General features: G+C 52.4%; 7 protein-coding genes and 1 non-coding gene across 8 annotated transcripts; 4 read left to right on the top strand and 4 right to left on the bottom strand.

Moving 5' to 3' along the window:
* Positions 1 to 2: 2 nt before the first annotated feature.
* Positions 3 to 1,414, bottom strand: EV422DRAFT_22020 (oxidoreductase domain-containing protein). The gene is made up of 3 exons (XM_053065459.1): positions 1,239 to 1,414; positions 660 to 1,172; positions 3 to 585 (listed from the first exon to the last, which is right to left on the bottom strand). Exons 1-3 carry the CDS (start codon positions 1,252 to 1,254, stop codon positions 56 to 58), a joined length of 1,059 nt encoding a protein of 352 aa, XP_052930259.1. The 5' UTR covers positions 1,255 to 1,414; the 3' UTR covers positions 3 to 55.
* A 272-nt stretch (positions 1,415 to 1,686) lies between these two features.
* EV422DRAFT_21971 (uncharacterized protein) lies at positions 1,687 to 2,738 on the top strand. The gene has a single exon (XM_053065454.1). The coding sequence runs from the start codon at positions 1,784 to 1,786 to the stop codon at positions 2,369 to 2,371; it is 588 nt and encodes a 195-aa protein (XP_052930258.1). The 5' UTR covers positions 1,687 to 1,783; the 3' UTR covers positions 2,372 to 2,738.
* EV422DRAFT_21985 (uncharacterized protein) lies at positions 2,739 to 4,400 on the bottom strand. Its single transcript, XM_053065455.1, has 3 exons — positions 4,108 to 4,400; positions 3,645 to 4,013; positions 2,739 to 3,573 (listed from the first exon to the last, which is right to left on the bottom strand). Exons 1-3 carry the CDS (start codon positions 4,244 to 4,246, stop codon positions 3,107 to 3,109), a joined length of 975 nt encoding a protein of 324 aa, XP_052930257.1. The 5' UTR covers positions 4,247 to 4,400; the 3' UTR covers positions 2,739 to 3,106.
* A 1,538-nt stretch (positions 4,401 to 5,938) lies between these two features.
* On the top strand, positions 5,939 to 6,011 carry EV422DRAFT_t6. The gene has a single exon. It is a non-coding gene; the product is annotated as a tRNA-Arg (tRNA).
* A 198-nt stretch (positions 6,012 to 6,209) lies between these two features.
* On the bottom strand, positions 6,210 to 8,724 carry EV422DRAFT_21943 (uncharacterized protein). Its single transcript, XM_053065450.1, has 3 exons — positions 8,439 to 8,724; positions 7,879 to 8,360; positions 6,210 to 7,799 (listed from the first exon to the last, which is right to left on the bottom strand). The coding sequence occupies exons 1-3, from the start codon at positions 8,559 to 8,561 to the stop codon at positions 6,512 to 6,514; spliced, it is 1,893 nt and encodes a 630-aa protein (XP_052930256.1). The 5' UTR covers positions 8,562 to 8,724; the 3' UTR covers positions 6,210 to 6,511.
* Positions 8,725 to 10,144: 1,420 nt separating this feature from the next.
* EV422DRAFT_512316 (uncharacterized protein) lies at positions 10,145 to 12,932 on the top strand. Its single transcript, XM_053069065.1, has 4 exons — positions 10,145 to 10,989; positions 11,061 to 11,275; positions 11,352 to 11,833; positions 11,899 to 12,932. The coding sequence occupies exons 1-4, from the start codon at positions 10,553 to 10,555 to the stop codon at positions 12,451 to 12,453; spliced, it is 1,689 nt and encodes a 562-aa protein (XP_052930255.1). The 5' UTR covers positions 10,145 to 10,552; the 3' UTR covers positions 12,454 to 12,932.
* Positions 12,933 to 13,096: 164 nt separating this feature from the next.
* On the top strand, positions 13,097 to 16,608 carry EV422DRAFT_490636 (GNAT acetyltransferase 2-domain-containing protein; the record flags this gene model as incomplete). The annotated part of the gene is made up of 2 exons (XM_053067478.1): positions 13,097 to 13,308; positions 13,377 to 16,608. The coding sequence occupies 2 exons, from the start codon at positions 13,097 to 13,099 to the stop codon at positions 16,606 to 16,608; spliced, it is 3,444 nt and encodes a 1,147-aa protein (XP_052930254.1).
* Positions 16,609 to 18,103: 1,495 nt separating this feature from the next.
* On the bottom strand, positions 18,104 to 22,234 carry EV422DRAFT_549544 (uncharacterized protein; the record flags this gene model as incomplete). The annotated part of the gene is made up of 10 exons (XM_053071719.1): positions 18,104 to 18,177; positions 18,253 to 18,574; positions 18,657 to 19,207; positions 19,272 to 20,190; positions 20,258 to 20,671; positions 20,737 to 21,008; positions 21,074 to 21,341; positions 21,403 to 21,501; positions 21,563 to 21,835; positions 21,911 to 22,234. The coding sequence occupies 10 exons, from the start codon at positions 22,232 to 22,234 to the stop codon at positions 18,104 to 18,106; spliced, it is 3,516 nt and encodes a 1,171-aa protein (XP_052930253.1).
* Positions 22,235 to 23,279: the final 1,045 nt, after the last annotated feature.

The following is a 23,279-nucleotide window of genomic DNA, read 5'->3' as shown; positions in this document are numbered from 1 at the left end:
CTGAAAACAGTGATGTAAATGTACATTGGATAGCCTAGCAAGGCTATCGAGAAGTTCAAACTACGATTGTTCTTCCTTCCTTCGAACTCCTAATGGCAATCTCAATCAAGCGGATCACATTGGCTGCCTCCTTTGGTTGAACTTTTAACGCCGCACTTCCACCTCCCTCAATCGCATCGGCCACGTTTTCATAGAACGCTCCGTATGTTCCTCTCAATGTGGGAACCGCCTGTCCCCCGTCACCAGAATCATCTGCTCTCCAAAGAGTGCCGTACTTTTCCGGCGACTCCACGCCGAATTTCGGATCCATGACGGAAAGACCAGCTCGGGACTGCTCCTCCTGCGGATCCAGACCGTACTTGACATAGGAACCACCCGTGAAATGAACTGTAAACCTCGTTCCCGGCCGTTTAGCCAGCATTGTCGCTTTCAAAGTGACTAACTTGGGATGGGGAGTTGTGTAGTGAAGGTTGATTGTGAATGCATCATCCGTGGGCGCAGACAGTTGTCGAAGGTTTTGCACGAAGGCGGTAATGGAATGCGGCTGGCCAAACAGAGTAAAAGCCTGGTCGATCAGGTGTGATCCTATAACAAGACGATAGCACGGTTAGAAATGTGGTTGGGACAATGAGCATGCTTCGACAAAAGGCCAGGCGCACCTAAGTCGTAAAGGAGGCCGCTGCCAGGTAAGTCCATCTCCCGCCAAGCTCCTTTTCTTACGGAGTAACGATAACGCTCGAATCTGCTTTCCAATTCCACCACCCGGCCAAGTCCTCCGGCCTCAGAGATTAGTTTCGAGACGGTTAAGAAGTCTCCATCCCAGCGCCGATTCTGATACACCGCAAGGACCAAGCCTTTATCCTCGGCCAAGGCCACGAGAGTCTCGGCCTCCCGACTAGTGGGGGCAAAGGGTTTCTCAACAACCACGTGCTTTCCGGCATTCAGAGCCGACGCCACGTGGTCATAGTGCAGACTCGTAGGGGAGGTGATGATGACTGCATCTATGTCCTGTCTTTGCAAGACATTCTCTATCGAGGTCTCCACAGGGATCGATTCGAACCCATCAACAACTTCTTGTTTCGTCCTGACGAAGCACGTCAACTTGAACCGAGGATTGAATGACACAAACGGAGCGTGAAACACCCGCGCGGAGAGGCCACCGCCGATTATTGCTGCCAAGATGTGATTAGTGAAACGACCAGGGACGATCGGGAACGGCATATGATGAAGGGTTTTACCTGTTCGGATGGGCATTGTGCTGGTAGCTACCGATTGTACAGTTCACTTGGAACCTCGGAGACTTACGAAGAACGTGGCTACCGATAACAGTATGCCTCTCCACCACTCAGTCAGAATGCCCCCCGAACAAGTGGACATGCGACGTGGAAAACATATGGGCCTAGACTACGTACAGTATATACAGTATATAGAGTCATCAACCGCGGCGCGACACGCAGAGACGGAACAATATTACGCGTAGCTGACGCGTAGCCGATTCTCGAAAAGTTCAAACCGTGCTGTTCACTGCTCACCTCAGAGGAACAGCTGCAAATAAACCAGGGGCCAAAAAAGAGCAGGACTACATACATACATCTGTGACCCACTCCGGATCAGCTATCATCAAACCCCAAGGGCGTGAGAGAGACCGGTCGCTCCATATCTACTCCCAACCCGCCTTTTTCAGTCGTCACACTTCGCAGAGTGCGGAACCTAGAGATCCGACACCGAACCGGCTACTGCCCAGGCACCCCCCGCATCTCACCCCGCACGACACCCCTCAATCATGTCCAAAGGCTTCACGCTCAAAGACGCGATAAAGGCCTGGGAAGAAAAAACCGGTCTCGTCGCGGCCGACAGTCCCAAGATCAAGCTCATCTCCTCCCAACCCTTCCTAACCAAGATGGACGCCTCCCTCGCACAGCTCACCAAATGCGAGCACCTCGCCCTGTCAACCAACCAGATCGACAAGATCTCCTCGCTGAACGGCCTCGCCTCCCTCAAGATCCTCTCCCTCGGCCGCAACAACATCAAGAAGATCGAGGGCCTCGACGCCGTTGCCGATACGTTGGAGGAGCTCTGGATCAGCTATAACCAGATCGAGCGGCTGAATGGGATCGAGTGCTGTAAGAAGCTCAAGGTGCTGTATGCGAGCAACAATAAGATCAAGGATTGGAGTGGGTTGCAGCCGTTGGGCGGGTTGGCGCATTGTGTCGAGGTGCTGTTTGTGGGGAATCCCGTGGAGGAGAAGGCCACGGGGGAGAATGTGTGGGTTGCTGAGATGACGAAGAGGTTTCCGCAGTTGAAGAAGTTGGATGGGAAGCCGATTATTAGGGAGGGCGGGGGGGATGAGGAGGACGAGAAGGGGGAGTGAGGCGGCTAGGTTCTGTGGTGTGGTGGGAGCGTGCAAGAGGGGCGTGGAGCGCTGTGATGGGAGCATCGAACATTTCAACGTTTTGCGTTTTTGCGTAAACTTTTTCTACCGTCATTGTCTCTCTGGACAGTAGGATAAAGAAGGCATGTGGGGACGATACGACACGTAGATATATTCCAAGTTTATTGTGGGAAATATGTCAAGCGATGTGGTAGCACGGCGGTATACATTGGGACTGGCCATCAATCAGGAGCACTAAGAGGATTATAAGTAAGGGATGATCGTGCGGTTTATGGGGACGCACAGGTTTAAGCAACGCTATCGGTCAGTTTGAGTCGGGTATCGACAAGTCGAAAGGCGAGAGTGCGACCTTCGCAGCAACGAGTTTTCTCCGTGTCATGCCTTCCAGCTTCTCCATGACTAGACGAACTACTTGAGGAACTTTGATGCCACTTCATACAGCAACACAGACCGTGTTCGCGAGATTTTTGGCGCAAATGAGGGCGCTTTGTATGATGCTCGTTCGCCGTTGACCACTGTAGAAGGGATGGAAGTGAAGAAGATCTCAGATTGATTGATACCGATTCGAGAAGGACGTCTGATAATGGGAAAGTGCGGGCGATTCGAAGCCCCTTCCAAGCGAGCACAATGTATGTGCGGCATCTCCTTCGTTGGAAACCCTTCATCCAATCTTTGCCGCGTTTCCATAAAGCCCTCCTGATCCAGCTCAAACCTTCAACGCAACCTACATTTGTGCAAAAAGAAGTCTCGCGATACCGCATCTTGACCGAAAACGGATGGTTCTGGCAGATCCGGCGTAAAGCTCGGGACACCCGACTTTGGGGCCACGATCGCGCGATATCCGTCGCCATCCGGCCTCACGACAGAAATGACATGATTTTGATGCGATGTGATGCTGCTGAGTTGAAAAGGAACGTCTCCATCCTGGAACACTATGACGACAATGTCGTTTCCGATGTGTCGCTTGCGCTCCAATTGCTGACGATCGCCTTCGATGAATGGAAGAAGTGTCGATACATGGAACATGATCTCGTATCCTTGCCATTTCGTGTAGACGCTGTGTGTCCCTGTCAAGTTCGATCCCGAAGTGTCTAATCCTGCTCGGTAGCCTTTCCATCCTCGCAGCTCGATCGTTTCTCCAAGGAAGTTCAGAAATTGTTTGAATGCAGGTGACGTATCCTCTGAAAAAGGGCGAACGGTGAGCCCGGAAGGTGAAGAATCTGCATCGGACGCCAGGATTCACAACTCCTACCATGTCTATTCTTGAACATTTCCTCCTCGCTTCCTTGCCCAGGGCCAACATAGGCGACCCCAAACTTGTAGCTCCGTATCACTTGTCGCTCCTCCATCGACAGCAACTCGTTTGGCAAGGTCGCATCTTTGCACATCTTCAGGCTTTTCGTCGGGATATTCCGCGAGATACCCTCCATTAGTGATTCCATCGATGGACCCAACCCAAACACGCGACGGACCAGCGAGGTCGGGATGGAGGAAGCGCTCACGCTTAAACGCTCGCTACCAGCGGTCGTCCGAAGCAACGCTTTGTATGCATCCGCGTCACGGATCACTGAGATGGCAAGTGGCCCTCGGGGTGAATCCAAGGCGAGGTAATTTTGGTGAACTGAACGTTCCGATCACGAGAGAACACGGAATCGATGTGATTAGTATACGATAGTGTATGCTATCAGCCGTTCGACGGCATGAAATCGTTGTACCTTTTCCAAAGAAATTATCGCGGTACCATATTATATCCTTCTCGCATTCTTGCAACAAACTCTCGTGCACGCCGGTGATTTTTGCCGTGGGATTGGTAGGCAATGGCCTGAACTCCGAGTTTCCGACATTTACGGACATCCCGACTCTTTATCAGCGTGGCTGCTCCTTCTCGTTGCCTTCTACGTTGGTAATAGATGCCAACGTTCCTTGGTTCGAGAAAATAAAGGAATGTCGTTATCTTTCCGAGTTCGAGTAGCAGCCCTGTCTGTTTTGGAAAGTTGAATGTCAGAAATCCGCTCCCTTGTTGGGCTGGGATACGGATGCATGCATTATTGACAGAACCCAGCATGCTGCACTTCCAGTCCTCCAACATCTAGCTCCTGCTTCCGGCCGTGCCTTGTCGACACCCTCGCGTCTTACCTCTGTAACCGGCGGCCGTCGCACAGCGTACCGAAGTTTGATGAAGACTTGAACTGGTCCCGCGTTCGAGCTGCAGATCACCTAGAGCGGTATTTATTAGCCGCTATGGTACGTGAATTCCCGAGCTGACCTTAGGCGCACCGGTCACTTACCGACAAAGTTCTGCACCCGTACGACAAAGATACAGTTTCGGGCAGCAGGCGGCTGCAACAGCACCGGTCAATGAAACCTTTCGAAAGCTGCAACCGTTCTGACGAGCGATGATTTGTGTTTGATTAACAGAAAAGGATCCATAAAAGTCAAGTCTGAGGTAACGGAAACAAGGAAGGTTTCGACAAAGCGCCTTTTTGGTTTTGACCACTCGTCCGCTGCCGGGGAGTTTTTCGCCGTCTGCCAGGGCTGGCATAAACTGAGCTCGTATAGTGGACAAACGGACAAACCACCAACGTAAGCAGCAGAATGTCGCTATATTTAGATTGGAAGGGCTCTCAGTTCCAGAAGAGCTTTATGAGTTTGTTTGCGCGCTGTCGAACCCCGTCAATCTTTCGCGGGGAGCGTGCGCGTCACGGAATACATCAACAGGCTGGGATTCTAACTTCTGACAACCGACCAGCATACATACATCCGTCGGTGATCTGAATGTTCGGAGTTTAAGGGAGTTGAGGGAATATTGTAAAGTAGCATAGCTATTCATTATGACTCCGCTCTCGAGAAGGCTATATCATTGACTATCCTAAGGTTTTACGTGCGCCGGGAGACTAGCTGCCTAGGTGGCCTTGTTTGAAGGCACTTGGATGTGAAGAAAACCCGGTCTCGAAAGGAACGATCTTGCATTTGCGCTTGCATCTTTTCGACCTGCAGGGGCGTCGTCCTTTTCGCCTGTGGGCGCAGGCGAAGCGCAATGTGGCAGCAGTTGTTCATCCGTTCACCCTGCCACGTGGGAGCTTCACGCATGCGCCTTCCGTTTGCTCCGATAAGTCCGTCTGTCAAAAAATACCTGCATTCTTTGAACTGGAAGAGGGAAAAAGCATCGGCCTCCCATCTGCCTACCCCTGTCAAGGAATGCTATCCCCTCGGATGTGGACTGATGTGGCGTCGGATGCGTGCTTGGAGTTCATGTTTGGCGCTGCGACGGGTGTTGACTTTGTGTCTGATCTCAATGCAGCGAATCAGCACTGCGGGGGCAGTCGCTGCTGATCCATTTATATTCAAGTTTTTACTTTCGCAATGTCAGATATCAAGGGTGCACACACTTGTATTGAAGTTTTTCCTTTCGCAATGCCAGATATCACTGAGCATTTATTTTTTGCTGTCGTAGTGGAGGTAAACATTTTATGTTTACATTTTGCCTTGCGCAGGGTGGGATATGTTCAGTTTACGATTTTTTTTATGCTGTGGCGAATATGAAACGCCCGCGTGGCCTAATGGATAAGGCATTGCCCTCCTAAGGCAGGGATTGGGAGTTCGAGTCTCCCCGTGGGTGCTACCTTTATTTTTTTGCTTTTTCCCGATCTCATCCCTACAGCGTGCGCGCCGTTTTTGCTCCGTCTTCTTCCCATTTCCTGCGTCTTGTCTTAATGAACGGTGTGGAACCCTCCATCGGTGGTCATATGAACGAACTCGTCAGAATAAAACTCTTCTGACGGACAGGCCCATGTCGATTCCAGGAGGACTCTCTGAAGGAAAGACTGTGCCGACCGTTCATATTCGTATGACTTCCACACAAGAATGAGCTAAGTATATTCACCTAAACGATGGGCCCGGATACGACCCGCAGTGTTTGATATTATGATGGCATAAGACAAACATACTTTGCAGAAAAAGATCCCGCAAAAATCTCAGGTATATATTCCCAAATGAGTAAGGTTGCAAAACCAAACAACGGAAGGGACAAAAACGCACTGGGGGATGAAAAAATGGGACACTCGCCCATTGGGAAATGAGAGGCGCGATGAAAGATGAAAGTGGTTCGGGATTCCCAACCTAAGACGCTGACGCTGATGCTGACACTGACGCTCGAGACCCGCCGGTCGCCTTCGCCCCACAACAGCCGTTCCGCTCGTGCCGCCTGAGATTGCTTAACACACTGAAGCTGCGCCCGCAATGGCACAAGAACGGCTTTTGCCCCGTATGCGAGTTCAAATGCGTCTTCAACGACGACGGGCGGGTGAACCGTTTCGGGCACTCGGTGCAAATGTAGCGCTTCTGGCCGGCGCCTTTTGTCTGCTGCTGCCATGCATCGCTTGTGGGAGTGAGCGACTTGATGTCAGCGGATTTGATGTCCTTCTGCGGCGAGCGGGATGGGTTGCTGTTGGATCCGCAACCACCTCGGGTGTTGGAAGCGTTGGAACCGCCCCGGCTGCCGGAACCGCTTGAGGATGTAGTGGGCTCTGAACGTCCGGTGAGATAGTGATGACCGATCACCGAAGTAGGGGGAGTGACTGTTTGCGATGGATAATGCCCCATCCCTCCAACTGGCACGCTAGCGGTTGACATATGCGATGCAGCCATAGAACCGGTGGGTAGTGGTCCTGACGCGTAAGGAGGTCGCGGGTAGCCACCTTGAGCCCAGCTGGGTTGATGATCATACGGATGTTGAGGATGGCCGTATGGATGGTTCTGCGCGCCAAAGTGGGGGTCAGAGTATGGGTGATGCTTGGGGTAGGGTCTTATGGCGGTAAGTGCAGGTCCAATCCGGTCCGTATGGTACGGAGTCCCACCATTCGGTACAATGTTGGGATTCATCGGCTGAGAGTGCCCAGCACCCGGCGCATCGCGAGAGTATGGCGTGTGATGGTGGTGATGATGGTGGTGATGGTAAGTGTGTGAAGAAGGGAGTTGACTTTCGCTGCCATTTTGGGGCGGACAAACGGGCCCGCTCGCCGGATCACTCCAGACGCCTGGCGTCCCAGAAGGTGGGTACTGGGGAGGGGCGTGATGAGCCGGTGGGTGATGAGGGGCAGGATGACGAGGGTAATATCCATGCATCTTCTGATCGTGATCCGTTACGGCGCATTGATGGCCACCTTCACCTGCGCGCGTCTGAGGGAAAGGATAGTCTTGACGACCCCCTTGAGGATGGTTCGCGCACGAACATGGGGGATGAGGGTGATGGTAGTAAGGTGGTGGGGGGTTGTTGAGTGGGGTAACGGCGTGCGCGGGATATCCGTGTTGTGCGGGGGCCTGGGGGGATTGGTAGGGAGGCGCCGGGTAGGGTGAATAGTTCTCCACAGCGCGAGGCGGGTGGTTTGTATTCACATATGGAGGGGTGCTATATGGGTGATGAATCGTTCCGCTGTTGGTCACGACAATTGGAAGACATGTCGGAAAGAAGCGAAATCTGGACTTACATGATAGGAGGCTCATGGCTCCTCATACCCGATGAAGGTGTGGATGTTGGAGGTCCATGGAACCCGTTCTGGGGCGGCGGGTATTGAGGATACGAGTGAGGATGATGGTGAACCTGAGCCGGTAGCTGACCCGGATATCGACCATGGTTTTGAGGATGGTTTTGAGGATGGTTTGGATGATGGTGAGCATGGTATTCGGGGCGCTGCACCGTCGGCAAGATTGGCTCAGAGCGTCGGTGCACCATAGGACCGGGCAATTGAGAATACGCTGGAAAGTGAGCAGAGTATGCCGTCGGATGAAGAAGAACCGGAGGACCAGGGCCAGCTGGCGCTTCGGCCAGATGACCCGGCGCCGCCGAAGGCTTCAATCCCATGGGGGACATGGGACCAGAGACGTTGCGCAGAATGTCTTGAACACTATCGAGCTTGTCGCCGTGATTGCCTGGTTGAGGACTGATGGCGGACGTTATTGGAGCCACGATCTAGGATCAAAAGAATAATGGAAAGACTTAGTATGGGACCGCCGATGATCCCATTCGAAGTGGTAGGAGAATACACACCGGCGAGCCTTCCGAAACAGGAAGAGGTCTTTTGGAGGACGAAAGCTCGCCATGGAGCTCGGGCGTAACGTTGCGCTGATGAAGGACATTTGCTAGCGACGGACGTAGGGTAGTTGGACTCATCAAAGAGAGTTCGCAGCCCAACGAGGGTGCTGCCGAAAGGGAGAGACCGTAAATGTAGACGACCTTTCGATGCACCAAAGATGCTGAAGGTCGGTGGAAGAGAGACGAAAGTCAGGTCCCTTTCAATCGGGAGCTTGGCGGTTGACGGCTATCAGAGTGGCCAACGTCGTCATGGGTTTTCGTGGGTTACGTGCTCGCTGAACGGTGTGTTGTCCAATGATGCCCAAACGGCGTCAAATGATTCAGAACCAGTGCCTGGAACGTTGACACAGAGGTGAAAGTTTTGCTGATACTAGCTCTTTCGCTGAGAAGGGATGTTCTCTGCGATTATTCTTTTCGTCTGCTCGGAGGTATAGGAACACTGCGAGCCACAAACGGAAAACGGGCGACCGTCAGCTTCCAACCGACAGCCAAAATACGAGAGCGTAGCAAAGCCACTCGCCAGATATGGGATACCAGTGTCTGCACAGTGCAACTCGTACCTTGTAGACTATGCGTTTCTCGTGGGAGCACAGTGCGATGAAATCCGTTCGTGCAGGACAAGAGATTGCCTGTGTTGAGGTTATATAAGTTTTTCAGCGAAGTTGGGAAGTCGGGCGACAGAGGACGGTGCGGATGGCTGCGATTTGGGGTCTCCCCTTCTCCAGATCCAGCGCCCTGCTTGTTGTGGCCTGAATGAGAAATCCAGGGCGACAGCGGGTCATTGAGGAGCCAGATCCACAGAGCCGGATGCGATCGCACTGCCGATCCTCCCGCTAATCTTGGGTCTCGGAAAAACACCCCCGTCACGTGGCACCTTCGCGACTAAATGATCAACAGCACCGGCTGACGAACGATCCTCCAACTCGGTGCCCGGATGAATTGCCAACTGGAAACTATCATAAGCCACCCACGTCGATCCTCCCCATTGTTTCCCTGCGAACCCCTAGCCTTCCATGCGGTATATTTTTCACCGACCAGTCCCAGGGATATTCATCAATTGACATCCAATCTCAGTCATGCACTCCGGCAGAGTTCCGCAACACAGACACAGGACTTGGCGTGGGGATTGGCTTCAAGTTCAAGAGGAATGCGTGTTTTTGGAGGGACGATCATACTGAGGAAACATGCTTCGTCAGGCATCAATGACGCTGGCAAGCCAAAGCGACATTGACGATCGCGGTTAAACGTGAACTATGATTGGTAGAAGTGATAATAGGTGGAAACCTCCCAAGGAGGATGGCTTCCGGTTTTTGCCGCCTTCGCATCTTGCCTCTGATTTATCCCCCTCGCTTCGAATGTATGCACGTTCCCGAAATCGTCCCTGCAGTTAAATATAAAGGAATACAGTTACGGGTGTTCGTGATGCATACTTCGATGTCCTTTCTCTCGAAGGAGGTTGCCTTCCTTGTCCGGCCGTTTCTCGCAAACAGAAAACTGATATTGAAGGGGTCTCGCTGTCGAAATTCAGTTTGGTGATGCGTCATGGTTGCGTACCCATCCCATGCTGCGGCATACTGCGCCACCCATTGCGTCCGAAAATGGCGTCGCACAACCAAATGCGCAGGGACGATTTGCAGGAGGGAGGATCCTGTGTCTGTGGACGTGCGTCGTGCGCTGCATGCAACCCTCAAAGGAGAACTGGCAGGCCTCAAATCTGTGACTGTGCTGTGACAAACCACCTTTGCCCCTTGTTCGCTTTTACATAGAACGGCAGGTGCAGTTGAAGAACTTTCGGAGAAGAGTCGAGACACCGTTACTCCTCGGAAAAGGGCCGTATAGGAGAGGAGGCGAGGGGATCGTGAGCGCTTTGAGACTCCAAGGGAAGTCTCGGCAGCGGGCAAGGGACACTAGCAACGCTAGGGAAGGGGCCTAGTCTCCTTCGGACAGTTGAGACGTTTCTCCCGGCATTTGATAACCATCGTGTATATATCGGAGGAAGAGGCCTTCCACTGCCCTATGGAAGCATTTAGCCGCGTCTTCACATCGATCTCCAACACAAGCTGTCAAAAATGTCTTCCCACCAGCGGTCCACTCCTCCTTCCTCCCTCATGAACGAGCAGGAGGACGGAGTCGAGTCTCCGTGGACGCCCGTCGACGAGTTGGATATGCAGCTGCACTACATGCCAACCGCCAGACCACCGCCTCTCCCGACGAGGCCCACCCCAGTGCCGCGAACCATTGTCTGCGAAGGAAAGCTGTCGGTTTTATCGCCTGCCCAAGTATCAGGACCCAACGGCTCGAATCCACGGTTCTCTGGGTCGTCCCATAACCTAGCCGACCTGAAGATGCGCCGACGCAGTTTGGACGTCCTACGGACAGCTTTCGCGAATATGGTCAATGGAGGGAAGGAAAGCACATCAAGTGTTCCGAATAACAAAGTTGCAAAGGACAAATGGACATCTGTGCAAGCATGGCTTGACGACGCTTCCCTACTACACCTTGAAGGGTAAGAGATAAACCCACATTGGCTACAATCCTTCTGCTTGGCTCTAAACTAATCAGCGCTCTTTGATGTAGATTTATCGCCGCGCAAACGGAACCGCCTCCAAGCAATGCGTCGAATACGTCGTTGAATTCCGGTCTCAAATGGCGTCGTCTCAGTCGCGAATTTTCAACCGTCAGGAAAAGTGTCGAAGGTGCTGTGACGCTGGGAGGCGACGGGGAGCGAAAAAGACCAAGTTTAGAAGTCTGGAATCGTAGAAGCTGGAGCATCGATGCGGATGGGCCTTATGGTGAGAAAAGTTGGAAATGGAAGCGTACTTGAGGATAAGGGAATCTGACCGCCACTTCTACTATATTTTTGCGCAGCAGAAGCGTTACAACGTCGACCTACACGACGGTCGTCCACATTTATGGGCGGCTCTTCTCAGTCGAAGGTTCCCGTCCTGTCCACCTTCCGGGTCTTATCAGTCGATCGAGAACGAACAGGCACAATGCTCCTCCTTCACCTCGAACCCTACACACCCGCGTCCACCATGAATCAGAACCCTGATATCAGCCCGCTTATCCCCTCGGGTGAAATCGTGGTCCTATACCTGCGATTCAAGGCCCCTGCTAAGTTGGACCGATGGCGCGCGGCTCTCTCGCTCGCATTATGTGTCGCACAGGCGAGGTCAGAGGCCGATGCCGCACAGGAAATGGAACGCAGATTCGCTGAAGCTGAGGAGGCGCGTCGTATCGCGGAAATTGAGAAGGATAAAGTGGAGAAGAAAATGAAGAAGGAAAAGAAGGCATGGGAGAAGAAAGTTAGAGACATGTTTTCGGCCGAAGAGGTGCAAGATGTCTACCAGGTGAGAAATTCACTGCTCATGTATGCAAGTCGGACCACGATAACTAATCCTAACTGCGTCCACAGGAAACGGCCGATCAATTAGCTGAGGCTGAGCGGAAAATCACCGATCTGGAACAACAGTTGCAAGACGAAAGGGAGAAACGGCTTGAATCCGAACGCCAGATCGCCCGCCTTCGTCAACAGCACGAAGGACCTCTAGGAGAGTTCAACGCCCTGGTGCTTCGACATGAAGAACTATGCAAGAAGCACGAGGAACAAACTCGTGAAAACGTCCTCATACGCGCCCTATACGAGAAAGAGCTCAACGCGCATAGACGACTCGCGGGACTACTACGAAAGCAGGCACATGATAACATGCTCACCGCGGAGTCGCTGGCAGCTGTGTCGCAACTCGGTATACTGTCGCCTCCGCTTTCGCCATCCATGTCCCGATCCAGCACGAGCCAGGCTTTGTCGATGTCACGATCCAACACCAGCCAGGCTCTGATGAGCACTGCATCGCTGCCTCTCTCCGATACACCCGCATCGCAGTCAACAACCACTCTGGAAGTGCCAAACCCCACTATGCGTACTATACCCGGGGAGATACAACGAAGGCTTTCCGCGATCTACAATTGAATGTTTCCGTCATCGCCGCCAAAGCTATATATCTCAAAACCTCATACCGATCGGCATGCGTCCGAAAATCACCCCATTGGTGTATGTTCCCCCATACACGGCGTATCACAGCAAGTCAGGCATCTGGTTCTAACGTTCCCTGTCCCTGACGTTCTCTGTCCCGGAAACTATATGGCGACCAACATTTGGATTTTTGATATCTTTCCTGTACACATTTACGGTTTAGAAACCTTCCATGTTATAACCCCTTTTTTTTACCCTCTTTTCAAGTTGTTTTCTCTGCTTTCATGTATATAATGTCTCTTCTTTAGTTACGTCCAATCTACTGTGCACCTCCTTATCTTCTGGACATTGGCCTTGCTCTATTAGATCTAGCCCACCTTAGGATTTTGTGCTGTGGACTGCGTTGGCACAACATTTACGAAGCACATGACCAATCACGTGAAAGACCTCGGATGAATTTCTCACGTCCTCGCCAGTTGTGAGTTCTGGTGTTTTGGGTTGGAACTGAAAACGTCTATGCAGGGGAAGTGCGGCAGCAGGGTCGTCAAATTTCTTTCATACGACCTGCTCGAGACAGAAAGTGGACGATAAAACCGCTCAAAGGTCTCCTCGCCACAAATTACTCTCACCAACCCACAAAATGGTCCAAAATACGCAACGAAAAAAGCTGGACTCCCGCATTCCGACCCTCATTCAGAACAATGTGCAGAAAAACAAGCGTTCCTTCTTTGTCCTTGTGGGAGACCGAGGAAGGGACCAAGTGGTGACGATGCACTTCTTGTTGGCGAAGGCGAGGGTTGCAGCCCGCCCCGACGTGCTTTGGTGTTACAAGAAGGAGCTTGGGTTCTCCAGGTATGTAATAACCACATTGCAATGAATGTTCAACTGAAATTTGCAAGCTCACGCAACTCTTTATGTAGCCATCGGAAAAAGCGTATAAACCAGATCAAAAGGCAGATTGCGCGAGGGATCAGGGAAGCAGACCAGGAGGATCCATTCGAACTCTTCGTTTCGTCAACATCTATCCGATACACCTACTACAAAGAGACGGAGAAGATTTTGGGAAACACATACGGGATGTGCGTCCTGCAGGATTTTGAGGCGCTGACGCCAAATCTATTGGCACGGACGATCGAGACGGTCGAAGGCGGTGGTATCGTGGTCATTTTGTTGAAGACGATGAACAGCTTGAAGCAGCTGTACAGCATGACGATGGATGTGCATTCGAGATATCGGACGGAGTCGCATCAGGATACTGTTGCGAGATTCAACGAACGTTTCATTTTGTCGCTGGGATCTTGCGAATCTTGCTTGGTGGTCGATGACGAGTTAAATGTACTCCCACTCAGCGCTGGGAAGAACGTGAAGCCATTACCCCGGCTCGAAGAGACTCCCCTCACACCGGCGCAAAAGGAGCTGGCGGACCTGAAAACATCTCTCAAAGACACGGAGCCTGTGGGATCTCTCGTGAATTGCGCGAAAACGCTGGATCAAGCGAAGGCGTTGTTGACGTTCATCGAAGCCATCGCTGACAAATCCCTGAGATCGACGGTGTCACTGACGGCTGCTCGTGGACGCGGTAAATCCGCTGCGCTTGGAATAGCGATGGCTGCTGCGGTGGCTTACGGATACTCGAACATCTTCATCACATCGCCAAGTCCCGAGAACTTGAAGACTCTGTTCGAATTCATCTTCAAAGGTTTCGATGCGCTTGGATACGAAGAGCATTTGGACTATGATATTGTTCAGTCGACGAATCCCGCGTTCCAAAAGGCGGTTGTGAGAGTTAACATCTTCCGCGACCACCGTCAAACCATTCAGTGGATTCAGCCGTCTGACTCGCATGTCCTCGCACAAGCCGAGCTGGTTGTCATTGATGAAGCGGCTGCCATCCCTCTACCCGTCGTGCAGAACCTCCTTGGACCGTACCTGGTTTTCATGGCTTCAACAATCAACGGTTACGAAGGCACTGGCCGTTCTTTGTCTCTGAAGCTGTTGAGCCAGCTACGAGAGCAAAGTCGCGGAGTCACATCCGCGAAAGGCAAGGAGGATGCCACTGGTGTCGTGGTTAGCCGTGATGGAAAGGAACGCAAATCGGGAGACGCAACCGCGGTCACACCCGCAGTCGTTGGAAATCGCACGCTCCGTGAAATCAAATTGGAGGAGCCGATCAGATATGCCTCTGGCGATCCTGTCGAATCATGGCTGAACAAGCTTCTTTGCCTCGACTGCTGCACTCCCGACCCTTCCATTAGCCGGTCCATCTCCGGATGTCCTCATCCTTCGAAGTGCGAGTTGTACTACGTCAACCGCGACACACTGTTCAGCTTCCACCCAGTGTCTGAAGCCTTCCTGCAAAAGATGATGTCGTTATACGTCGCCAGTCATTACAAGAACAGCCCGAATGACTTGCAACTTCTCAGCGATGCACCGGCGCATCATCTGTTCGTCCTCCTCCCACCGGTCGATGAGGAACGAACAACGGCCTTACCTGAACCACTTTGCGTGGTCCAGGTGTGCATGGAAGGATCGATTGCCAAGGGCTCTGCACTCTCTGCCCTTGCGAAGGGTGTTCGCGCGCAGGGAGACTTGATTCCCTGGGTGATCACACAGCAATTCCAGGACGACGACTTTGCCACCCTCTCTGGTGCACGTGTTGTGCGTATCGCCACACATCCGGATTACGTCGGAATGGGTTACGGTGGACGGGCGTTGGAGCTACTCCAAGATTATTACAGCGGTCAGATTGCGTCGCTCAACGAGGATGATACTCCTGCGTCTGTGCCTACCGAATCCATGACTCGCGTTACCGATGAGGAGCTGGAAGGAGCGTCCTTGCAAAGCGATCAGATCAAGATCCGTGACGCCGCTACTATGCCACCACTCCTACTCAAGCTTTCTGAACGTCCACCTAGGGAAAACCTTCACTGGCTCGGTGTTTCGTACGGTATCACAGCGTCCTTGCACAAGTTTTGGAAACGCAATGGTTACGTCCCTGTGTACCTTCGACAAACGCCAAATGAACTTACCGGTGAACATTCTTGCGTCATGTTGAAGAAGCTTAACCGTAACTCTGCGCCTGGCGAAGATTTCACAATCACACAGTCCGAGTGGCTGAAATCGTTTACTCTGGATTTCCGCCGGAGATTCACGAACCTTTTGGCATACCAGTTCCGGGCCTTCTCTCCCATTCTCGTTATGAGCATCTTTGAAGCCGCTGGCGCAATTAAGGATGCCCCGCCACCAAGCGAAGAACGAGACCTGACGGTAGCGGCCCTGTCAACTGCGTCTGAGATCAGCCGCCAGTTCACTCCATATGATCTCAAGCGTCTCGAGTCGTACACTCACAACCTTCTCGATTACCACGTCATCATGGATTTGATCCCGTCCCTGGCACAAGCATACTTCCTCGGCCGCCTTCACCGTCACAGTTCAGCGAACGGTTCCACTCAGGAAGCCGGCGGTCCCTCCGCCTCAACGCCAACATTCGTCAAGCTTTCTCCCGTTCAAGCTGCTCTCCTTGCCGGTCTAGGTCTGCAGAAGAAGACAGTGGATGACCTCGAAAAGGAGTTGGACCTCCCATCAACGCAAATTATGGCCTTGTTTGGCAAGCTTATCCGCAAATGCCACTTGTTCCTGTCTGGTGTGGTGGAATCGGACGTGACGTACGAAGTAGAAGCTGTTGTCAAACCCGTTTCGAAAGCAGACACTAAGCGCGCCCTCGCAGATGCTGAAGGCGAGGACGACGACGCCATGGATATCGACGACGGGAAAGCACGTCCCCGCGATATAACCGACGAAGCCGCTTGGGATCCCACCACCGAATCGCTTTCTGCGGACTTGTCCCAAGGCGAGTCGGATATCAAGGCTGCCCTGCGGAAGGAACAGAAACGGGTGCTCGAAACGCTCAACTTGGAGCGCTTCGCTATTCCGGACGCCACCGCTGACTCGTTGGAGCTGGGTTCCGGGTCGGCTACGATCGTCAATGTAAAAGGAAGCGGTTCGTCTTCCAAGAAGCGAAAGCTGAATACGTCGGCAACGGAGATTGCTGCCAAGTTCAAGGGAGATGCGACGATTGTGGATCCCAAAGGATTAATGGAGAAGAAGAAGGATCAAGTGAAGAAGGCGATGAAGAAGGCGGGGGGCAGGTAGTTTCTATGTAGATTCCGTAGCTAGCTTATGCCATCCTTTGGGATTACAATCATAGAGCAATCATAATTTACAAGAATAAGTACACGGCGCTCTCGCACGCCCGCCCCTTGTAGTTTGAGGATGGGCCCCAAAGTCCTATCGTAGGTCGCAGCGAAAAGACTGGCCTGGAATAAAGGTTGTGGTGTCTATCTATGGAGTAAACGACTGGCATTTTTTCTTAAAAGAAAAAAGAAACCGACAAAAACCCTTGGTCGTGTCATTCTTAGCGCGAATAGCGGACCGGGTTAGTCTGTTAGTCGCTACCACCCGGTGATGCGGTAATGGTCTGTACAACAAAACAGGTACTGTAAAATAATTCACGAAAGCTGCTTTTTGTCAGTTGGCGTAGGATGTTGTTGAGCCATCGTCTCTTGAAACCAGCGTACTCCGGTGGAATGGTGTTGTCTCTGGGTGATATGTTGGGTAAGCCAGCAACCCGCTGGAGTAGATATTCCACACCACACCACACCAGCCTACGGCCCTACGGCCGTATCTTCCCATTGAACGGCCACCCTCAGTTCAATGAGATGGACACACCAACCTCCAGCCACGGCTGTTTTCTCTTTACTGTCTCGTTCCGCTTGTTCATGGCTAGTGTAGGAAACAATGAGGCGATGGCACCCTGATAGGCTGATACCCAGTTCAAGTTGATCATAAAGCTTACCCTTAGATCCTTGTTGCATGAGCCGAATGGGAAAAAGAACGCTTCTGCGCATTGCCCACGACGCGCAGCTAAAGCTGCGACTTCGGACAGCTTCCGACGACGTGATCTTGAAGATGCTTCGGACGACTGCGCTAAGGGCTTCGCAACCTCCAAAATGAGTGATAACTCGCCCGTCCGGATGGGAGCTCTCATAGATGCGTCGAACTCTTGTTGGTTTGCGCACTAATAATGGGAGTGTTGTGTTGTGTTCGACTTCTCCATTCACCCAGCAGCGCACATGACCCACGCCCCTCCTCGCGACCCTATTCTAATTAGAAAAGAGATGACATATGTTGTGCCTTTCTTATCATTTTTCGGCGTAACAGGCTCCTGCTCGTAGAAGTCATAGGAGCAGCCTCAGCACCATTGCTCCCAATGATGCCTTTGCTCAATCCGTCTCCGAAACGTTGCTGAACAGCCAGCACTCCCCAGAAGTAAACGGCTTTCGAGCCCTTCTCCAGCAACGAGCAGTTTATGACTAAAAGGATGCTGACCCATGGATTTGCAGAGACCCTGAGTCTCCGCAAATACCAGTGACTATCGCGCACTGCCGTGTGTGCCGCTTCGTTATGAGAAGAATTCGATGAATTGAAAGAAGCAGAAGATAGGGCCGTCACAATTATGCATAATAAGGGAAACGAGATAGGCGCCTTTCTAGATCCAACATGATAACAAGACTTGCACTGGCGCCCAATGGTCTTTCTAATGTTGACATTGAGGACGATAAGACAAACCAGCGAGCCCCCTCCGCAATCATCCACGAGTAGACCATCTGGTAGGGTACATTTGAAGCCCAACGACGTCGCGAGAGTACGCGATAGGGTTGCCTAGAAATATGAAACCGAGGGTCAGTTGATTTCCGCACTTCAAAGGAGACTGCGGGACAACCGGTGTCAACTTACGCTTGCGAATGATATATGTTCGGAGAATTGAATATCCGAACAAGAGAACACCCATCGCCATCGGGACGAGCCAAATGAGAGGGCCCAAGTGCCAGCTCGTCGAGAAAGCAATGTTCAAAGGCGGCACGTAGACGAAGAAGACCACGAGGCAGAAACCGAGGATCACACCACCGAAGTTATGCTTGTTGGAGAACATGCCGCGTCCGATGGGGTAGCCGAGACGTGCTTTGCAGATGAACAGGTTGAAGCATTGTTGGACGAACAGGGCAACGTAGTAACCCGACTGTCCGACGTTATTCACATCGATTTGAGCGTCGTTGTCCTATTAATGTCATATTCTAGTGAGTGTCGCTGTAGTTTTTCATACCGAGCCACCAACTGATTCGACACACGCAAAAACTCACCAACACCCGTCCATCGCCAAGTGTGATGGGCCCCTTGTTCTGACCCCAGTCCGAGCCATGCTTCTGCAAGTCCGTAGGGGTAACCTTGTTGAAGTACCAGATCGCGACGAAGTAGGTGAGCAAACATCCCAACGACTCGATGACTCCCGCTTCGAGATAAGCCCAAGAGAGCACTCCGCGATCCACAAGGACTTCCTCGTCCGTCTTCTCGAAGGTGTCCCTCCAATACTTGGCCGTGAAAAGGGCAGCGATACCAGCGAAGAACCTGCGAATCTTGGCTCCAATCGTGTTCGGTGCGGTGATGCCGGATTCGGGGTCAGTTGGAGGTCCGTTGGCAAGCTCTTCCGCCTGCCGTCTCTTCAACCTCGCGATGGATCCAGGTGTCACAGGCTTACGAGGCGAGAGCTTCATGAGGCCGGCCCTGTTTTCCGGAGGGTCCCAAGCGTAACTCAGCGCGTTCGGCAGTTCGAAGCCCAAATCAGTGACCAAGATAAGCATAGATCCGAGAGGAATAGGAAGTGGGATGATGATGTACGTAATGTTCGCAATGACTACGAAATATCAGTTGACGTTAGTCGGAGGCGATACCGGCAAGTGCCAGAAAAGGACCCTTACCTTGCGGCATCGTGTGGCTAATCGTGTACTGGATAGACTTCTTCAGGTTCTGGAAGATGAGACGTCCTTCTTCAATACCACTGACGGTACTGGCGAAGTTATCATCGACCAAGATCATGGCAGCAGCCTCTTTTGAGACATCGCTTCCACTGATGTTCATCGCAATGCCCAGATCCGCTTTCTTCAGAGCGGGCGAATCGTTGACACCATCTCCGGTCACACCTACGATGTGACCATGTGCTTGTGCACGCTTGACAATTTGCAACTTGTGCTTGGGCGATGTGCGCGCAAAGATGATTTCCTCTTTGCTGAAGATGTTGTCCCAATCCGCATCGGTGAGCCTGTCGATCTGCTCCCCGTGGATCACAATGGCGTTGACATCGGTTTCCGGGATGCTGTCGACCGATGCACCCCTCTTGGCAGCGATCATCTCCTTGGTGTCTTGCAACATCAAGTTGATCTTGCGTCCGATGGCCTCGGCAGTGAGAGGATGGTCACCGGTGACCATCATCACTTTGATGCCGGCTTCACGACAGTGTCCAATGGCTTCACGGACACCGTGCTTCGGGGGATCTTCAAGCGAGACCAAGCCGTAGAACGTCAATCCGGTCGAAGGGTAGTTAGCGGGGTCCTTTGTGAAGACAAAATCTTCCGGATACTTGTCACGTGGCAAAGCCAATGCAGCGAACGCAAGTACACGGTGTCCCTTTGAGGCCATAAAGGTATACGTTTTCTCGAATCGCTGCTTGTGTTCGTCAGTCATCTCAACCGCCTTGTCGCCTTCGAAGAAGTGGGAACAAATTCGTAGCACACGCTCAGGGGCGCCTTTCAGGTATACCATAAGGTCACCGTTCGCGTGCTGTTTTTTATGGATCGTCATCGCCCACTTGTTTTCGGAGTTGAAGGGAATCTCGAGGACCTGATCCGTTGCGCAAATTAGCCAACGCTGATAACATCGAGGGTATCACTTGCAAACACACACGAACCTTGGGGTATTTGTCATACACTCCATCGAAGCTTGTAATCCTCGAAGCGGCATGACGTAGTAAACCCGTTTCCGTTGCATCTCCCAGTACGGGGCGTTCCGAGACAGGCCCTTCGGTCGTTTCGAATCTAGCACGAGAGCAGAGCGCTTCGATGTGGACAATCTCATTGACGGCAGGTGCATTCATGTCCAAAACTTTCGCTTCTTGCGCATCGGAGGATGATTCGGAGACATTCTGTGCGAAGTAAAGCTCGCCTCCAGTCCAGATGTAGGTGACCGTCATTTGGTTTCGAGTCAAGGTTCCTGTCTTGTCCGTCGCCAGCAACGTGATAGCGCCAAGTGTCTCCACTCCTTGTAAGTCCTTGACGAGGACATTCCTCAAGGCCATGCGCTTCGCAGCGAATGTCAATAGGATCTGCTCGAAGAAAGCAGTGTCAGAGACGTCCGCAGTGCAAGAGATTTACCTGAGCACGCACGTACCGTGACAGTCGCAGGAAGACCTTCCGGGACGAAACTAACGAAGGTCCCAATGGCGAAGTTCAAAGCGTTGGAAACGCTGAGCCCCTTTGCACAGATGGCCAGGATGAAGAAAACAATAGCGACAACGGCCGCGACACCAGCAATCAGCTTCACGAAATGGTCGATTTCGGTCGTCAAAGGAGACTTTCCCCGAGATTCGTTTGCAGTCATGGAGGCAATCTGCCCAATCACCGTGTGATCTCCAGTGCGCACGACGATACCGTAGCCATCGCCTTTGTGCGAGTAATTAGACCAAGTTGTCGATCCTAGTGCAGCACAAAACGAATATTTGACATACCATTCACCGAAAGGGTTCCGTTGAAAACCAGATTGGTGGCCTCGAGAGGGTTCGTGTGGGTGTTCTTCGCCTTTCGTTCTTGCGGATCAGCTTCGCCCGTGAGGGAAGAGTTGTCGACCTTGAACTCGTTTGCGGCGAAGATGTACAAATCGGCCGGAACCTTATCTCCACTGCGCACATACACGATATCACCGCGGACAAGCTCGACTGCCGGTGTTTGAGAAACTTTCCCATCGCGGATAGCGTAACACTTTGCCGGGATCAAATTCTGCCAACGCACGGGTTAGAAGGAGGGCACTGCGCTAGGCCACTTTGACGACACTACTTACCAAGAATGACTCCAAAATGGCAGCACTCTTCTGTCCTTGCACAAACTCAATAGTGGCGTTGAGAAAGGCCACAATGATAAGAATCGCTCCCAGCCAAAGCTATTGGATACGGAATGTGAGTTTTTGATTTAGGGTAAACCTGCCATGCGTGTATACCTACATTGGGCTTGTTTCCCACGGTGTCAATGCCAAAAAGAATGTACGCGGCGATACCAGCTGCCAACAGCATGAGATTGAAGAGACCCAGCAGATGATCCATGAACTTCAGGAATGGATGCCGCTTTTTGGGCGGGCTGAGCTGATTCAGCCCTTGTTCTGTGAGCCGCTTCTGAGCTTCCGCTGTCGAAAGTCCGGCGGAGGCAGCCGGTTTCGCGGGATCAACGCTCACGTTGTACTTCTTTTGAATATCCTCAATCGAGAGCATGTGCTCCGACTACAGCGAAGAGTGTCAGATGGATCAACCGATTTCGGAACCTGCCCTTTACTTTCCCACGATATGATCACTTACAATATCCACAGTTTCAGCCTTCTTGTCATCAGCGGCAGGCTTTTTAGGTCCGTGTATAGGTGTCTCTTCGATGGCATACGTCTTGGGCCCTGACACTGAAGGAGGTGGGTTGGAAGTAGGGGCAGGAGCTGGAGTCGCGGCCGGAGCGGGAGCTGCAGCGGTCTTGGGCTCAATGAATGCAACCGACGGTTGGGTGACAGGCACCGCATGCGCAGTGTACTCGGGTAGCGTCGTATTAGCGGCGGGCCCACCACTAGCCGAGGTAGCTTGTGGTGGAGCGTCTAACGCACCGCCCGACTTGTTCTGATCGTGCTCCTCTGACATTTTCTGCGTTGTGAACGGAAGAGAACTTCGTGAGCGGACCTGTGAGACCGAGCGATGATTATGAGGATTAAGTCGCGTTGTTACTCTTCGACAGCACACACTTCGCCTTGCGTGCTTGCTTCGTTCGATAGGCTTATATGGTTCAGACTTCCAAGTGCATACTTGGAAATCGGTCTGCCATCCGTGATGGTGGATTTTCCCATGCCTTGATTAGGAAACGGAAACCACCTCCGACTCCAGCCACCCATTTCTGTGCTGGCACTCGCACCCTGAGCCCGCTCCCACCCGACCCGCAAGTGCTTTCTGCCGGTGCGAGGTCCCACCATCTCCCCCACTGTCGCTCCCACATCGCCTGCCCGACCGTGCACTCACCAGCGAAGTTGAAGATGGCTGTAAAACCAACTAACGTCAGATAGCGCGCACTCCGACGACTACGGGCAGAGGTGAAGGTCTACTCTGCAGGAGCGGTATATATGAACGATGCGCTCTGTGTATAGTGAATAGTCCGTTTGGACAGCGGGTTCTCTTTGCGTCGAGTCCTCGAGTGCTTGCCAAGTCAGGGAACGCCTCATATAGGGACGGGACAGGGGGACAGGCTGAATGAAATGGCAAAAATTCGCTTGCTGGTCGATGCCGTAATGCCGTAATGCATCCAGGCCGCGATTGTTCCATCATGCTCCGACGCGCCGCGCCCACCCCGTCGCGCATGTTGGTAGTTGGTAACGCGTGGGCGGTGCAAAATATGGAACCATCCCTGGAAACTCCGATACACTGCAGAATGATCCATCCACTGATCACAATTCGGAGGTGTGGTTTTCTGGACGGACGTCATTGCATGCCTAAACATTACAACGCTGTTCCTATACGATTTGGGGCTACTGTAGAACTATCCCAGCCTATCGCCCATGGCCCATGCCCACGGGGGCACTCCGTTTGCCAAAGTACACGGGGGAGTTCGCAAAGGGACTAACTAACTATCTTTGAAACACCATCTACAGTGCCGTCTCGAAAGGAACCAACACACTTAGTGTGGTGTAGCGGTGCT

The sequence above is a fragment of the Fimicolochytrium jonesii genome (genome assembly GCF_025526975.1).
Source record: "Fimicolochytrium jonesii strain JEL569 chromosome Unknown EV422scaffold_1, whole genome shotgun sequence".
In the NCBI taxonomy this organism is placed as follows: domain Eukaryota; kingdom Fungi; phylum Chytridiomycota; class Chytridiomycetes; order Spizellomycetales; family Powellomycetaceae; genus Fimicolochytrium; species Fimicolochytrium jonesii.
This window is presented reverse-complemented; position numbering and strand designations above follow the sequence as displayed.

What these genes read in the sequence shown, in the direction of transcription:
- EV422DRAFT_21971 (XM_053065454.1), top strand. Translation starts at nt 1,784, where the DNA reads ATGTCCAAAGGCTTCACGCTCAAAGACGCGATAAAGGCCTGGGAAGAA.
- EV422DRAFT_21985 (XM_053065455.1), bottom strand. Translation starts at nt 4,246, where the DNA reads ATGTCCGTAAATGTCGGAAACTCGGAGTTCAGGCCATTGCCTACCAAT. An exon ending in CGATAATTTCTTTGGAAAAG is followed by an intron (nt 4,014 to 4,107) that starts GTACAACGATTT and finishes CGGAACGTTCAG; the next exon opens with TTCACCAAAATTACCTCGCC. An exon ending in AATGTTCAAGAATAGACATG is followed by an intron (nt 3,574 to 3,644) that starts GTAGGAGTTGTG and finishes GCCCTTTTTCAG; the next exon opens with AGGATACGTCACCTGCATTC.
- EV422DRAFT_21943 (XM_053065450.1), bottom strand. Translation starts at nt 8,561, where the DNA reads ATGAGTCCAACTACCCTACGTCCGTCGCTAGCAAATGTCCTTCATCAG. An exon ending in CTGTTTCGGAAGGCTCGCCG is followed by an intron (nt 8,361 to 8,438) that starts GTGTGTATTCTC and finishes TTTTGATCCTAG; the next exon opens with ATCGTGGCTCCAATAACGTC. An exon ending in AGCCATGAGCCTCCTATCAT is followed by an intron (nt 7,800 to 7,878) that starts GTAAGTCCAGAT and finishes TCACCCATATAG; the next exon opens with CACCCCTCCATATGTGAATA.
- EV422DRAFT_22020 (XM_053065459.1), bottom strand. An exon ending in CGGCCTCCTTTACGACTTAG is followed by an intron (nt 586 to 659) that starts GTGCGCCTGGCC and finishes GTCTTGTTATAG; the next exon opens with GATCACACCTGATCGACCAG.
- EV422DRAFT_512316 (XM_053069065.1), top strand. Translation starts at nt 10,553, where the DNA reads ATGTCTTCCCACCAGCGGTCCACTCCTCCTTCCTCCCTCATGAACGAG. An exon ending in TCCCTACTACACCTTGAAGG is followed by an intron (nt 10,990 to 11,060) that starts GTAAGAGATAAA and finishes TCTTTGATGTAG; the next exon opens with ATTTATCGCCGCGCAAACGG. An exon ending in CGATGCGGATGGGCCTTATG is followed by an intron (nt 11,276 to 11,351) that starts GTGAGAAAAGTT and finishes ATTTTTGCGCAG; the next exon opens with CAGAAGCGTTACAACGTCGA.